This window comes from Hevea brasiliensis, chromosome 14 (assembly GCF_030052815.1).
Source record: "Hevea brasiliensis isolate MT/VB/25A 57/8 chromosome 14, ASM3005281v1, whole genome shotgun sequence".
NCBI classification, from domain to species: Eukaryota; Viridiplantae; Streptophyta; class Magnoliopsida; order Malpighiales; family Euphorbiaceae; genus Hevea; species Hevea brasiliensis.
In genome coordinates, this window is record NC_079506.1 from 79,623,378 (window position 1) to 79,640,921 (window position 17,544).

The window sequence follows — 17,544 nt, forward strand, 5'->3', positions numbered from 1 at the left end:
AAATTTTCTAGTTCTTTTTTTTTTTTTTTTTTGGGTTGTTACAAAGCATGTCCTCCAACGTCTGCATAGTCCTTTCTGACTATCCATCTGTCTGACGGTGAAAAGCAGTACTAAAGTCTACTCGTGTTCCCAAAGCTTCTTGGAATTTCTTCCAAAATCAAAAAGTAAACTGAGTGCCATGATTAGAGTCAATGGAAATTGAAACACTACGAAGACTAACAATCTTGTCTATATACAACTGTGCAAGTTTAGCAAAGTCATATGTAGTCTTCACAGGAAGGAAATGAGCAGATTTTGTCAATCTATCCATTATCACCCAGATTGCATTGTAACCACCTCGTGTACTAGGTAAACCCATAACCAAGTCTATGTCAATGTGCTCCCACTTTCACTTGGGAATAGGCAATGGCTGAAGTAACTTAGATGGTCTCTGATGTTCTGCCTTAACCTGTTGACAAGTCAAACATTTAGCAACAAAGTCTGCAACATCCCTCTTCATGCCACCCCACCAATAATGCTCCCTTAAATCATGGTACATCTTAGTTGAACCTGGGTGTACTGTGTAAGCAGAATGGTGTGCCTCCTCCATGATTTCTCTTCTCAACTCATCAACACTAAGGACACAAAGTCTAGCACCATAACGGAGAACTCCATCATCATCTATCATGAACCCTTGAGCTTGGCCTTGATAGATACTATCTATAATCTTACACAACTGAGAATCCATCTTCTGAGTAGCCTTAATTCGATCAATCAAGAGAGGCCTGGAGGAGCCTTAATTCGATCAATCAAGAGAGGCCTAAATAAAAAATGTACTAAGAATGATTTAGATATGATTTCAAACTCTACTCCCTAATCTAGCAACTCATGTAATTCACCAATCAGAGGCCTCCTCTTCGTAGATATATAAGCTAAACTCCCAGAAGACTTCCTGCTTAGGGCATCAGCCACTACATTAGCTTTTCCAAGGTGATACTGTATGGTGCAATTATAATCCTTCAGCAATTCTACCTAGATCATTTGCCTAAGATTAAGATCACATTAATCAAAGATGTATTTGATACTTTTGTGGTCAGTGAAGATTTTACAAGTCTCACCATACAGATAGTGCCTCCAGATTTTCAAAGCAAAAATTACTGTAGCCGTTTCCAAATCATGAGTTGGGTAATTTTGCTTGTGCTTTTTCAACTGACGAGAAGCATAAGCAATAACCCATCCATACTGCATCAAAACACATCCTAAACCAACCCTAGAGGCATCATAAAAAATTGCATATCCCCCTAATCCAGACGAAAGAGCTAACACTGGTGTTGTAGTCAAATGATTCTTAAGCTCCTAAAAACTCTTTTCACAACCCTCAGACTACTGAAATTTCACATTCTTCTGTGTCAACTTAGTTAAAGGTGCTGCAATACGAGAGAAATCTTGAATAAGCCATCTATAATACCCTGCTAAACCCAAGAAACTACGAATCGCTGACACAGTTATTAGTCTAGGCCAATGAAGCACTGCCTTAACTTTTTTCTTATCAACACACACCCCATTCTTAGACACTGTATGACTTAGGAATGCCACATTATCTAACCAGAACTCACATTTTAAGAACTTAGCATATAATTTGTGTTCCCGTAAGGTCTGAAGGACAATTCTCAAATGTTGCTCAAGCTCCTCCCTACTCTTTGAGTACACTAGAATGTCATTAATGAACACTATAACAAACTGATCTAAGAAAGGCTTGAAAACTCTATTCATGATATCCATAAAAGTGGCTAGGGCATTGGTAAGACCAAAAGGCATTATGAGAAATTCATAGTGTCCATACCTAGTCCTAAAGACAGTCTTGAGTATGTTTTCATTCTTAACCCTCAATTGGTGATACCCAGATCGAAGATCAATCTTGGAAAAACACTTTGCACCTTGAAGTTAGTCAAATAGGTCATCTATGCGTGAAAGAGGATACTTATTGCACACAGTCACCTTATTCAATTGCCTATAATCAATGCACATTCTCAAATACCCATCCTTCTTCTGTACAAATAACACAGCAGCACCCAATGGAGAAATACTAGGGCAAATAAACTCCTTATCTAGTAGGTCCTGTAACTGCTCTTTCAACTCCTTAAGTTCTGCAGGTACCATATGATAAGGTGGCATAGATATGGGCTCAGTTCCAGGAACTAAGTCTATACCAAACTCTACCTCTCACTCCACGAGTAAACCTGATAAATCTTCTAGAAACACATCAGGGAACTCCTTAACCACTATAACATTCTCGAAACTAACACTTTCTGCTTGAACGTCTCTAACATAAGCCCAATACCCTTTACACCTCTTTCGCAATAATCGCCTAGCACTCACTGTTGAGATAAGATTACTAGAGGCTATGCTACGATCTCTCTGAAATTGAAATTTTGCCTCCCCAGGAATTTTAAAGAGTACAGCTTTATTATGACAATTCAATGAAACGTGATAAGTGGCTAACTAATCCATGCCTAAAATCACATCAAACTCAAACATATCCAAAGAAACAAGATCTACAGCTAATTCCTTATCTCCAATTTGAACCATACATCCCTTATATACTATCTCAGTGTCTATTGCATTCCCCATAGGTATTGATACAGATAAAGGATACTGTAACAAGATAGGTGGTGTACTAAATCTCATAGAAAAGTACAGAGAAACAAAGGAATGAGTGGAACTGGGATCAAATAGTACTCTAGCATCAAATGAGCAAATAGAAAGTATACCTGTCACTACCGCATTAGATGCCTAAGCATCCTGCTAAGTCAAAGCAAAAACCTGGGCTTGACCTCTACCACTAGAGGTCTGTCCTTGAATCTGAGCAGATCCTCTACCACCGGAACCTCTACCACCCTGACCATGACCACCAGAACCCTGACCTCTACCACCATACTGTGAAATTGGCTGAACTTGAGAGGGAGTAAAATGTGCTGCCTGACCAGCACCTGAGTTGTCCCATTAATAGGACAGTCCTATCCATGGTGTCCCAGCTGTCCACAACCAAAGCATGCTCCAGTGACCCAATGACAAGTACCCTTATGTATCTTGCCACAATGCTGACAAGAAGAGAAAGCTGGTCTAGTGCTAATTTGACTATACCGAGCATTCCCTGTATGAGTCCTCTGCTCATGTCTCTGACTGACCCCAGATTGATGTGCCCTCTTCCTATCTGTAGATTGAAAACCCTGTTTATTGCCCGGATAAAAAACCTTGATGACTTTGTCCTCTGTTAAACTGATTACCCTGACCATCTTTCTTAAACTGCTTGCGCTACTCACAAGCCCAACGTTCATCATCATACATCTCCATCTGTCTAGCTCGATCAACCGCATCCTCATATTTAGGTAGTTGTAAAGGAACTACACAGTCTATTAGTCTATCTCGTAAACCCCTTTCAAACTTGCGAGCCTTCTTCTCCTCATTTGGAATCAAGTGTTTACCAAAGTGGGATAATTTGGTAAACTTCATCTTATACTCTATAACTATCATGTTGCCTTGCTTCAAGGTTTCAAACTCCAAAGCCTTAGCCTCTTGAACACTAGGAGGGAGAAATCGCTCTAAGAAGAGAGAGTGAAACTCAGGCTAGAGAATAGAACCTTCAAGTCGACCAGTCTTTTTAGAGAGATACCACTCACGAGCCACTCCCTTAAGCTGATTTCCTACCAACAACACCATCCTAGCACTACTGCAACCCATGGTGTCATAACACCTCTCCATGTCATCCAGAAAATCGAAGGGATCAGCTAATGCATCCTCTCTAGTGAACTCCTTTGGTTTTAGCTTGAGAAAGTCTGTGGAGTCAAGAAATCGAGCCCTATCCTGGGTTGGTGTTGAAGTAGAGGCAACTGCTGGTTGCTGTTATTGAGCTGTAAGGTACTTAATCATAGTATTAACAGCATGATTCACTGCATGTAATTCTGTTGCCAAATCTGCCACAGTAACCTGACTAGCTTTAGGTGCTTGAGCTGTAGTAGCTAATTGGAATGATTGCACCCCAGTCTTAGCCATAGGCATCTGTTGAGATGTCTGATCAGTAGTTTGAGGTGGTACCTCCCCTATTGGATCAAGGTTTGAACCATTAAGACCTTTGGCCTTAGCTCTCCTCTTACGTTTAACAGACCCAGACACCTATTAAACAAGCATTAAATCTGAAAGTGTGAGCCAAATTTAAACAAGTCAAAAAGTATAAGGAACGCAGTTGCCTAAAGCAATGATGAACCAAAAAGACATTAAGGATCCTATGCTCCGCAAGTTTACTAGACCTCAACCTGGCTCTGATACCAACTTTGTCACGACCCAAAAACTCAAGTCATGATAAGTGCATGAATTATAGTTTTTTTTTTTTAGTTTTTTTTTTTAATCCATGCAAGCCTTATTAGAGTATCACAAATTAAAATAACAAAAAAATGTCCTTTATTGATCTAAAGAAAATAATAGTGAAAGCCCGTACAAACTCCAAATAACTAAATACTAAACAAATAATAAAATCCCCTAGATAAACTACGAAGTCTCTATGAAATTCATATAAAATTGAAACTGTTCAATGAGTTAAACCAAACGTTAGCTTGATGAAGCATGAATTCGGGCATACTATGGAAACAAGACCATAAATTGTCTCTCTCCAGAAACCAATCGAACACTTAGACTAGAAGCGAAAATCTAATAATCTGAGACAGATAATAGACAGAGAAATCATGGTTTGAGCTAATGCTCAGTGAATGATAATTACAGCACACAATGGAACAGGAACAAGCAGACGCTTGATTAATTTCACAATAAATTTTCTATCCAATAAAATTATGCTCATGCTATCAAAATCATTAGTAAAATAATTACATAAAATGTATAAAAATCATTCAAATAAATTTTATGGTACAGTATACCTGAGTGATGATACCCCACATTATCAAAGACTAGATGATAAGCGCACTACCAAATATCAGATACATTCCTCCTCCTTCACAGATATCAATGCATATGATACTAATGCAAACCATAAATTGCAATGATGCATGACTCAACAATGCAACCTAATATTGTGATAGTCCATACGACAGGGCCAGATAGCAAATACAGATACTGGGCACAGGTACCAATTCAAAACAGAAAATCAATTTCCATAAATCAATCAAAATCAACCCAAAAATTTCAGATAATGAACAATAACTGACAGTGCAATTCCAACAGTTTATTTCAACAATTTCATCAAATCAATTTCACATAACACATTTGTAAATTCAACAATTAGATATCAATCAATATAAAAGACATTAAAGGCCTGTTCCTAAAATCCTAATGGCTCTAATGCATAGATAATTAACAAAATAAATTATTTAATCAAAATTGGATTAAAATTCAATAATAAAATAAAACTCTAGAAAATCACATGTAAAATAATTGTTAAAATATTAATTTAAAATATCATTTAATAATAATTCAATGCTAAGAAATTTTAAAAGGGACTAAAACGGTATTATGTACTATAATTACCACTCATCTGGAATCTCCAAGACAATAGTTATTTTCAAAGAAAGAGAGATAATTTTAACTGACAAATTGAATATTCGAATCTCCTACATATCCAAAATATAAAAGAAAAATATCAACTAATAATAAAATAATATAATAATAATAACTTTAATATATATATATATATATATATATATATATATATATATATATATATATATATATATATATATATATATATATATATTGGTAGATGGGAAAACATGAAAGATGTTCCCTGATTCATGTTCGCGTCTGACATCAAACAATCAAGTGTGTGTGTGTATATATATATATATATATATATATATATATATATATATATATATATATATGTTTCCGGTTGAATAAACACATCTAACGTGATCAATAATCTAAATTCAATATTATTATTTATCAGTAATTATAATTAACTCAATTCAATAACAATGGTAAAAAAAAAAAATTTAGAGTAGTTGTAACAATTCAAGAAAAGAAAACTTTATATCAAATTCACCTATTATTTAACAAGGAAAATAAATTTTTACCTTGAAAGTAGAATCCAAAGTGGTGAATAGAGAAATAAAAATTTAGGAATTCTCTATACAAATCAAATTATAAATCATAAATAAATATATATATATATTATAAATCATAAATAAATAAATAAATAAATAAATAAATAAATAAATAAATATATATATATATATATATATATATATATATATATATATATATATATATATATATATATATAACAATAAATGAAAGATGACGAAAAATACTTGTTTGACAGTATTTGGCAGAAAAAGAAGATAATAAACTAGTTTTTGAGAGCACAGTTTAACAGAAAGATATTATTATGGTATATATATTTCAAAAGTTTTATTAGGCATAAAATTGGATAAGAGTTGTTATTGAACTGGATTGTTCAGATTACAAATATATATTTAATTTCAAAAATAATATATATATATATATATATATATATATATATATATATATATATATATATATATATATATAAATAAGTAGGTCATCCAATAAAATATTTGGTTTTTTTATAAATATATTAAAATATTGTTAGCTAATTAAAATAAATAAAATATTGAATTTCCACAAAAACCCAGCAATTTTAGAATCCCTTTTGGTTCATAAAAAAGACTTAAAAATGGGAATGAATGGGTTTCATTTCTTTTGTGGATGTATCAAAATTCATTTTTTTTTTTATTCTCATTCTCACAAACTAAGGAGTTTGATTCCCACAATTAAGGGAATTACTATTCTCTTTTCCAATTAAGGGAATCACTATTTTCCTTTCCAACTAAGAAATCAAAACCAAGAAATAAGAATAATTATCTTGTTAAACGTTAAATGCTTAATTTCACTCATGTAGTTGTTGAAATAATTTAATTTTTATATTTTCATATTATTAATTAAAATAAAAATTTGAAAATAATATTTTGTATTTTCATATAATTAATTAAAATAAATTATAGTTATAATAATAATATCATTTTTTTATATTTTCTTCTAATTAATTAAAAATAAAAAATTAAAATTAAAATTAAAACAATTGTAATAAAAATATAGAAAACAATATTTTAAATTTTATATAATTAATTTAAAATTAGAATAAAAGGAAAATTTATTATAGTAATTAAAAATATAAAAATGTTAATTTTCTATTTTCATATAATTGATTAAAATTAAAAATTAAAAATATTAAAAGTAATTTTAGGTTAGTTTTCATTAAGTATAAAATAAGTTTGATTCTGATTTCGTAACTTGAGTAAAATATCTTAAAAAGTAATCTAATTCTGATTCTACAATGAACCAAATATATTCACTGTTCTGTTTTCGATTCTACTCAATTTTGATTCCAATACTAATTCCAATTCTAATGTGCAAATCAAATAAGCCCTAAGTTTTTAACAATCAATCAAACAATCTCATCAACCAAATAGTTTGGAGACTATCAAGCAAATCTAACTACAGTAGATGGAAGAGCGAGAACTAGATCTAAGGTCTGAGGCTGATGGCGAGGAGGAGAGAGAACCAACCAAATCTGAGGATTAAGCTAGATCTGTGAGACATTGGGAGGTGAGGTGAGGATGTCGAGGCACACCTTACATGGCTTTGGATGATGGCAATAGCTGTGCATCTATCCTTCAACTCTTCTGCTAGTCTTGATATTTATCCTTTAGCACCAAGGACAGAGGGAAGCAGGGGCCAAGGGGGGCACTGGGCTCCCTTGAAATTTTTAAGGGTATATAGGTAATTTCATATTTAACCTAAAAATCCTTTTGTAACAGCAGCAGCTCTCCTTATTTCTCCATTTCCCTTCCTCTGCCGACAAAAAGAGCTTCCCCTTTGCAATTCTCTTTTCATCTCTACTTCACTCTTTTCTTCAATTCTACTTTACTCCACAATTTCAAGAATCATTTGCCTAAATCTACATGTAAGTTCTAACTTCTAAACCCATTTTAACTCTATAATTTTTATTTTTATTTGTTTAATTTTTGTCTTTTTTTCTTGTATAAAATTTTTTTAATTGGATTCTCATTGTTTAATTTTCTGCCATAGAATAATATATAACAAATCTGAAAATTAATTTGATTTTTTTCTATTATAATTATTGTTAATTTTTCTTTCTATTGGTTAATTATTGTTTGACAATTTTAGTTGGGTAATTTCCATTTTTAGTGCTGAATTCACTGAATTTTTCCTTCTTTTAGTGTGGATTGCACTGGGCTGTGATTCTAGTTTAGAGATATGTTTAATGGCTTAATGCTAGTGCATGTATTTGTGTGTTGACTTCAAATTGAGATTCATTTGGGTGCTCTGTTTCAAGTTTTTTTTTTTTTTTTTTCAAAACTTGATTCTAGCTTGCCATATGCCACACGTTAACGAATATTTGAGAGTTCCCGTCATCCCATTTCCTCTCTTCCCTCCTATTCTTAGGTTAATTTTTAATTATATCAAACTATAAATAAAAAATTTGTTACACGATTCGTTAATATATATGAACAAATAGTCAATTTAACCTTAAAGTTGACACATGCTTAATTATATCATAGACTTAATTTTTATTTCCATATTAAAGTAATAAATTTTTTAAAGTGAGAGAATTTAAGGTAAACATGCTGTCAACCTTGGGGGATTATAATGGAATTTAAAAATTGTCCATCAATATCATATTATTTTATTAAAAATTAAATAACTTTTGTTATTAAATTATTTTGAAAATTAATAAATTTTAAAATTTCACATATATTAAATAAAAATATATTAATAAATTAATAAATAAGTAAAGAGCCTTCCCTGTATGCATTGCAATGGATTGAAGTACTTGTTTTGATTGTTGACATTTCATTTGTTATAGAAATATGAGAACACATTTTATCAAATTATAAATCTACATATGAAGCTGAATTTTGATATGAATGGAATCAATCATGCTAGAATGTTTTAAAATTTGCAGTCTATTTGCACATATTTTCTTTTCCTTCACTGCAGAATCATCATCATCAATCAATCAACCTATTCAACCAGCACCACCTAAGCAGGTGATTGTTGAGGAAGTTGAGGTCAATATAGAAAACATTCCTTCTGATCCAGGACTGCGACCTAACATAATGAGCTATCCACCTAATATTAGGAATCAGGTATATAGAGCTTGCTTACTTAAAGGTCCATGTCAACCACGCCATCATAAATATCCTCAAAAGGTAGATGAAACTCAAAAATGGAGATTTATTGCATCTTGGTTTGATGAATTCAGTAGTTGGTTGGAATATAGTATTGAAAAAGATGCTGCATATTGTTTATATTGTATCTTTTTGCAACTGGGCGTAGTGAAAGAGGTCATGATGCTTTTGTATCTGAGGGTTTTACTAATTAGCAAAAGAAAGAAAGATTGAGAGAACATGTAGGAGACCATAATAGTGATCATAATAAATGTTGGTTAGCTTGTGAAGATTTGATGAATCAAGCTCAACACATTGAAGTTTCTTTTTCAAAACAATCAGAACAGTCAAAAATTGAGTATCGTTGTAGGTTAAATGCATCAATTATATATCTTCGTTATGTCTTGATGCAAGGATTGGCTTTTCGGGGGAACGATGAGTCTGAAAATTCATCAAATCAAGGAAATTTTCTTGAATTATTAAAAGTTCTGGCTTCATGTAATGAAGAAATTAATAATGTTGTGTTGAAGAATGCTCCTGACAATCTCAAACTCACATCTCCTGATATTCAAAAAGATATCATTAATGCAGCTGCAACTGAGATAACAAAGGCTATAATTACGGATTTGGGGGATGATTTGTTCTCTATTTTAGTTGATGAATGTCGAGATGTATCAGTTAAAGAGCAAATGGGAGTTGTCATAAGATATGTCAATGGATCTGGATGTGTCATTGAAAGATTTATTGGTCTTGTGCATGTCCATAATACAAGTGCAGCATCTCTTAAAAAAGGTATTGAGTCTTTGCTCTCTACTTATGGCTTGAGTATATCTAGTTTGAGAGGTCAAGGCTATGATGGAGCTAGTAATATGCGAGGTGAATTTAATGGCCTTAAAAGTTTGATTTTGAAGGAGAATTCTAGTGCTTATTATATCCATTGTTTTGCTCATCAACTCCAACTCACACTTGTTGTTGTTGCTAAAAAGCATTCAAGTATAGGTTCTTTTTTTAATACTGTTACTCGTTTGGTCAATGTTATTGGAGGTTCTTGTAAACGCATGGACATGCTTCGAGAAAAACAACTAGAGAAAGTGTTTGAAGGAATTGCAAAAGGTGAAATAAAAACTGGACATGGTCTAAATCAAGAAACCAGGAGATACTCGTTGGAGTTCTCATTATGATACGCTTATTAATTTGATACATTTATTTCCTTCTGTCATTGATGTTCTTCAGTATATTGGAGAAAATGGTAATGATGATCCACAAAGGGCTGAAGCAATTGATTTGTTAGATATTATGAATCGATTTGAATTTGTCTTTGTGTTGCATCTTATGAAAAAGATTTTGGGAATCACACATGAGTTATCACAAGTTTTACAGAGAAAGGATCAAGATTTTGTGTTTTCCTTTTTAGGTTTGAAGAACTGTTTTCTCAAAACACAACCGGCACTTTGCCGAAATTTTGAAAAAAATTTTATAACACCATATTTTAATCGATGATTTAAATTTCACGAAAATTGTTTTAAAATCCCTTGTAGTATATCTAATGGGTTATCGATAGGCGAAGTATGGTAATTCATTAGGTATACTACGGGATCATGTTACATCTTACAGGGGAGTAAGGTGTGACAAGAATATACCGGGCAATAAAGGAAAAGAGGTAGCTTTGATTGCATCATCTTCTACTAGAAAGTCCAACAAGAAGAAGGGTAATAAAAAAAAGAAACCTAAAATTCCTGGACCTTCCAAGAAGATAGCTAAACAGAAAGGGAAGACCAAAGATGTTGGAGGCAAAGGAAAGTGTTTCCATTGCCAGCAGGATGGGCACTGGAAAAGGAATTACCTAGGATATCTTGCTTCTCTGAAGGACAAGAAGGAAACACCTTCGGAAGGTATGCCCATATCTTGTTATTTAGATTCTGATGATACTCATAGTTCATCTACAGCTTGGGTTTTAGATGCTGGTGCCAGGCCTCACATTTCTTATGATATGCAGGAACTAGCAAACAATAGCAGCTTGCGTTCTCGAGATGTTAGACTCTAGATTGGCGATGGCTCAACTGTTAAAGCTTTTGCCATAGGATCTAAATCTTTTTACATGTTTGGACATATTTTGTGTTTAAATAATATTTTGTATGTACTTGATGCTTTTAAGAACATCATTTCGATATCTAGTTTGACTAGAGATGGTTATGAATTTCAGTTCACAAATGATGTTTGCAATATTTATTTTAGAAATAAATATGTTGGCTCAGGTTATATGCATGATGGTATTTATTATTTGGATAATAATGATAAACATAAAATGAATCCAAGCAATCTAAAAGAATGCAATGCCATGGTGAAAATCAACTCAAGTTCAAAATATATTTGGCACTTAAGATTAGGTCATGTTGCAGAAGATAGGATTGCAAAACTAGAGAAAATGGGGATTTTATTCTCATTGGGTTCTGAGCCTACTCCAACTTGTGAATCCTGCCTTCAGGGCAAAATGACTAGATCACCCTTTGTTGGACAAGGACTAAGAGCTGAAAATATTTTGGAGCTAATACATAGTGATGTATGTGGTCCATTTAAAGAAATGGCTAGAGGTGGTTTTCATTATTTTATTACTTTTACTGATGACAAATCAAGGTTTGGATATTTGTATTTGATGAAATACAAACATGAATCCTTTGAAAAGTTCAAAGAATTTAAATCTGAAGTAGAAAATCAAACAGGAAAAAGCATTAAAGCTCTTCGATTAGATCGTGGAGGTGAATACATGAAAAAGCAAGGCATTATTTCCCAGCTGACTCCTCTAGGAATACCAAAGCTGAATGGTGTATCTGAAAGGAGAAATCATACTCTATTAGATATGGTACGTAGTATGATGAGCTATACTGATATGCCAATCTCCTTTTGGGGATTTGCATTAGAATCAGCTTTGCATATTCTGAATAGGATTCCATCAAAATCAGTATCTTACACACCTTATGAGATATGGCATGGAAGAAAACCAAGTCTTAAGCATGTTAAGATTTAGGGTTGTCTAGCTTATATCAAAAAGTTGAACACTGATAAATTGGAAACCAGATCAGAAAAAGGTCTATTTGTTGGATATCCATGTTAGTAGTATGCCCTAGAGCATATCATTTAGTATGTATCTTGTACATGTTTTTATTAATAAAAGGCATTTTCACTTTTCCGTTTATATAATATATTTATGTGTAATAGAAAAGGTCCATTGATATTTTGTTAGAAATTCTATTCTTAAGTTGTTAAGAATATGAGTGACAGTATTTCTAGCACAAAGTATCATGAATAGGTTCGCAATCGAGGATACTTCATAATAAGGACATGACTTATCCAGAAAGATTGTATTCATGTTTGTTCCCAATTTATTTATATGAGATATAAATAAGATGGAATGGTGAGTCTCATGCCATATAACAAACATGATAGGCGCTTACACATGATAAGTAGGCCGAACCAGTGACACTTATGACAAGCACATGGAGTTTACTCTTGTCAATGTATTGTCATAAATCATATCAGTGCATATAATCTTTAGACCTGAGATAGCACAGTTATCTTGTATATAGGTGATTTGAGTTTGATACTGCTTTCATACTTGTACTGTGTATGGGTATATGGGCATGTGTTGGCTCCTACTAGTTATATATGGAGGTAGGTGTTGATCAAGATGGAATCTGTTCCTCTAAGTAAATAGAGATAAAATCCTATGTTCATTTAATTGTTCTTGATGTTTCAAGTTCCTGGCCAGGACAGATAGATTTAATCAGAAAAGAGTTTCTGATGAGAAAATCTTTTAATCAAGAACTGGAATTAAAAGAGAACATAATATTCATAGCAAATGGGGTTTGACATAAACCATGACTCCAGCTTGAGTTGGGATTTTGTAATAGAGAGATTCTAGTGCATGGTAACATATGATTATAGGTTCATTTAAGGTAAACCTTGTTACTGATTGGGTGGCCATGGCATGCTATGCTAGGTGTTAACCATGGTCTATGAGGTGCATAAAATGATTTAGAGAAATCATTTATGATAATAAAGAGTTTTGATGATATTAAGAGTTGATATCATATCTCATTAGCAATTAGTGATGAGCCTAGTAAGTCACACACATACACAAGTAATCACCTAATTAAATATAATTTAATTAATTAATTAAAGAGTTTAATTGATTAATTAAATAGGTTTGGTTTGCAATTAGATTACAAAGTCCCTAGCATGACTTGAAACCAAATCTAGGTTATTGGATGTACAGTATAAGTTAAATTTATATTTAAAGTGTTTAAATATGAATTTAATTAATGAGAAATTAATTAATAAAGATTAATTAATTAATTTATATTTGGTATAAATTGATTAGAAGAAGAGAAATAATTATTTTGGGTTGAGAACTCAAAATTAAGACACAGGGGCATTTTGGTCATTTCACAGGGTGACATGTGGCACCATGAGATGGTGACACATAGCATTATACATAAGCTTGCCAAATGTCTTTTAATCATGTAAGATGATTAAAATTAAGATTAAATATAGGTTTGACACTTGGCACAATGTGATTGGATCAATTAAACCTAGAACCAATCAGAGAGTGACATGTGGCAAGGGTTTTATGTGTTGACCTACCTATATAAGTGTTGTTATAAAAAGAAAAATAACACAAGCTGCTACTGCCTCATCCTTGGTGCCGCTACCCAAGAGTCTCTCCCTCCTCTTCATCTTCTTCTCTCATCTATTTTAAGAGATTAGCAAACAATCTCTTGAATTAAAAATACTAGAAATTGTTTCTAGTGTCCTGTTTACATCTTTAATCTCTTAAAAGGCAAAACTTGATTTTCTAAATAATAGAAAAAGCTTTAGAAGCTGTTCAAGGACTGCCATAAGTGTTCTTGGTGTGGACAAGCTAGAGGGACAACATCTGGTGTCCTGAAGACGCATCTCAAAGGCACAAATACACTGCAGTACATCAAGAGGTTAGTGTATTTATTCTTGATTTAATCTAGGGTTCTAAAATTAATCTGATTAATTCTAAAATCTTAAATGGAAAATACAGATCCAAAAACATATTAAAAGAGTTTTAATATGTTGTTTATCATTGAAATCAAATAGATAAAAATAAATCTTGCATGATGCATGTGACCCTAGGTGAAAATTTTTGAATTCAATGGTATAAACTTGTGTTTTTCATGCTTCCGCTCCTACAATCCAAAAGAGAGTTTTGGATATTATTTTTATTTGCCTACATCACAAAAGGTTGTGGTAAGTAGAGATGCCACATTTCTTGAACAACAGTTTGTTCAAGAAGGAGGCAAAGGAAGGCAAATAGAGTTAGAATTGGAAAATTCTGACCAACCAACAGATCAGATGGATATAGATCCATGTAGTCCACCTACACCTATTGATGAAACATCTACAGTTATTCCTCGCAGAGCAACCAGGGTATCTCACCCACCAGTGAGATATGGTTTTCTTCATGAAGATGAACAAGAGTTGTTTACTCATGAAGTAGTAGATCATGGAGATTATCCACTTACCTATGAAGAAGCTATATCAGATATAGACTCTTCAAAATAGATTGAAGCTATGAAATTCGAAATTGATTCCATGTATAAGAATCAAGTTTGGAATCTTGTTGACCCACCTGAAGGTATTGTACCTATAGGGAATAAATGGGTTTTCAATAAGAAAATTGATTCTGATGGAAAGGTAGAGACCTATAAAGCAAGGCTAGTAGTGAAAGGGTATTGCCAAAGGCAAGGAATCGATTATGAGGAGACTTTCTCACCTGTTGCCATGCTTAAATCAATTAGGATTCTATTAGCAATAGTCGCATACTATGATTATGAGATTTGGCAGATGGATTTTAAAACAGCTTTTCTCAATGGATACATTGAAGAAAACATTTTCATGGAACAACCTAGGGGTTTTGAATCCCAAGATGGTTCCAAAGTATGCAAGCTAAAGCGATCCATTTATGGGTTAAAATAAGCTTCGAGGAGTTGGAACATCCATTTTGATGAAGCCATTAAGTCATTTGGTTTTATAAAAAATGAGGATGAGCCATGTGTATATAAGAAGGTTAGTGATAGTGCTATCACATTCCTTGTCTTATATGTGGATGATATTTTGTTGATGGGTAATGACATAGGTATGTTGATAGCTGTAAAGGTATGGTTGTCAAATACATTTTCCATGAAAGACTTAGGAGAGGCAACCTATATTCTTGGGATTCGCATCTATAGAGATAGAGCTAAAAGAATAATTGGTTTATCCCAAAGTCTATACTTGGAAAAGGTGTTAAAGAGGTTTAACATGCTTGATTCCAAGAGAGGATTGTTACCAGTGAGACATGATATCCACCTTTCTAAAGAGATGTCTCCAAAGACACCTAAAGAAAGAGATAAAATGGCCAGGATTCCATATGCTTCGGTTATTGGAAGTTTGATATATGCAATGATGTGTACTAGGCCAGATATCGCACATGCTGTTAGTTTGACTAGCAGGTTTCAATCCAATCCAGGTTTGGAACACTGAATAGCTGTCCAGAATATCCTTAAGTACTTGAGAAGAACTAAGGATTTATTTATAGAGGTGGTGACTTACAATTGGATGGTTATACTAATTCTGATTTTCAATCAGATATCGATGATAGAAAGTCTACCTCTGGGTTTGTGTTCATTTGTAATGGAGGTGCAGTCAGTTGAAAGAGTTCCAAATAGAGTACGACTGCTGATTTCACTACAGAGGCCGAGTATATTGCTGCATTAGATGCTGTAAAAGAGGCTGTTTGGATATAAGGAACCCCGGTCTCACCAGAAATCCAAACACATAGAAAGGCGCTACCACATTATCAGAGAGATAGTTGGGCAAGGCGATGTAGCTATGCAGAAAATAGCATCAACTGAAAATCCAGCTGATCCATTCACTAAGGCCATGTCACAAGCTTAGTTAGACCGACATCTTGATAAGATGGGTCTGAGATACTGTAATGAATGGCTCTAGTGCTAGTGGGAGATTGTTAGTAGTATACCCTAGAGAATATCATTTAGTATGTATCTAGTACATATTTTATTAATAAAAGGCAATTTCACTTTTCCGTTTACACAATGTATTTATGTGTAATAGAAAAGGTCCATTGATATTTTGTTAGAAATTCTATTCTTAAGTTGTTAAGAATATGAGTGACAGTATTTCTAGCACAAAGTATCATAAATTGGTTTACAATCGATGATACTTCACACAGGACATGACTTATCTAGAAAGATTGTAATCATGTTTGTTCCCAAGTTATTTATATGAGATGTAAATAAGATAGAATGGTGAGTCTCATGCCATATAACAAACATGATAGGCACTTATGCATGATAAGTAGGCCGAACCAGTGACACTTATGACAAGCACGTGGAGTTTACTCTTGTCAATGCATTGTCATAAATCATATCAGTGCATATAATCTTTAGACCTGAGATAACACAGTTGCGTTGTATATAGGTGATTTGAGTTTGATACTGCTTTCATACTTGTACTGTGTATGGGTATATGGGCATGTGTTGGCTTCTACTAGTTATATATGGAGGTAGGTGTTGATCAAGATGGAATCTGTTACCCTAAGTAAATAGGGATAAAATCCTATGTTTATTTAATTGTTCTTGATGTTTCAAGTTCCTGGCCAGGACAGACAGATTTAATCAGAAAAGAGTTTCAGAAGAGAAAATCTTTTTAATCAAGAATTGGAATTAAAAGAGAATATAATATTCATAGCAAATGGGGTTTGAAGTAAACCATGACTCCAGCTCGAATTGGGATTTTACAACAGAGAGATTCTAGTGCATGGTAACATATGATTATAGGTTCATTTAAGGTATTCCTTATTACTGATTGGGTGGCCATGGCATGCTATGCTAGGTGTTAACCTTGGTCTATGAGATGTCTAAAATGATTTAGAGAAATCATTTATGGTAAGAAAGAGATCTGATGATATTAAGAGTTGATATAATATCTCATTGCCAATTAGTGATGAGCCTAGTGAGTCACACACATACACAAGTAATCACCAAGTTAAATGTGATTTAATTAATTAATTAAAGATTTTAATTGATTAATTAAATAGGTTTGGTTTACGATTAGATTGCAAAGTCCCTAACATGGCTTGAAACCAAATCTAGGTTATAAGATATATAGCATAAGTTAAATTTATATTTAAAATGTTTAAATATGAATTTAATTATGAGAAATTAATTAATAGAGATTAATTAATTAATTTATATTTGATATAAATTGATTAGAAGAGGAGAAATAATTATTTTGGGTTGGGAACTCAAAATTACAA

At 32.9% G+C, this 17,544-nt stretch overlaps 2 protein-coding genes across 2 annotated transcripts; both read left to right on the forward strand.

Moving 5' to 3' along the window:
* The first annotated feature begins 7,657 nt into the window (after positions 1-7,657).
* On the forward strand, positions 7,658-9,434 carry LOC131173002 (uncharacterized). The gene is made up of 3 exons (XM_058134643.1): positions 7,658-7,780; positions 8,197-8,200; positions 9,031-9,434. Exons 1-3 carry the CDS (start codon positions 7,658-7,660, stop codon positions 9,432-9,434), a joined length of 531 nt encoding a protein of 176 aa, XP_057990626.1.
* Positions 7,809-10,381, forward strand: LOC131173003 (uncharacterized). Its single transcript, XM_058134644.1, has 2 exons — positions 7,809-7,972; positions 9,031-10,381. The coding sequence occupies exon 2, from the start codon at positions 9,497-9,499 to the stop codon at positions 10,379-10,381; it is 885 nt and encodes a 294-aa protein (XP_057990627.1). The 5' UTR covers positions 7,809-7,972; positions 9,031-9,496.
* Positions 10,382-17,544: the final 7,163 nt, after the last annotated feature.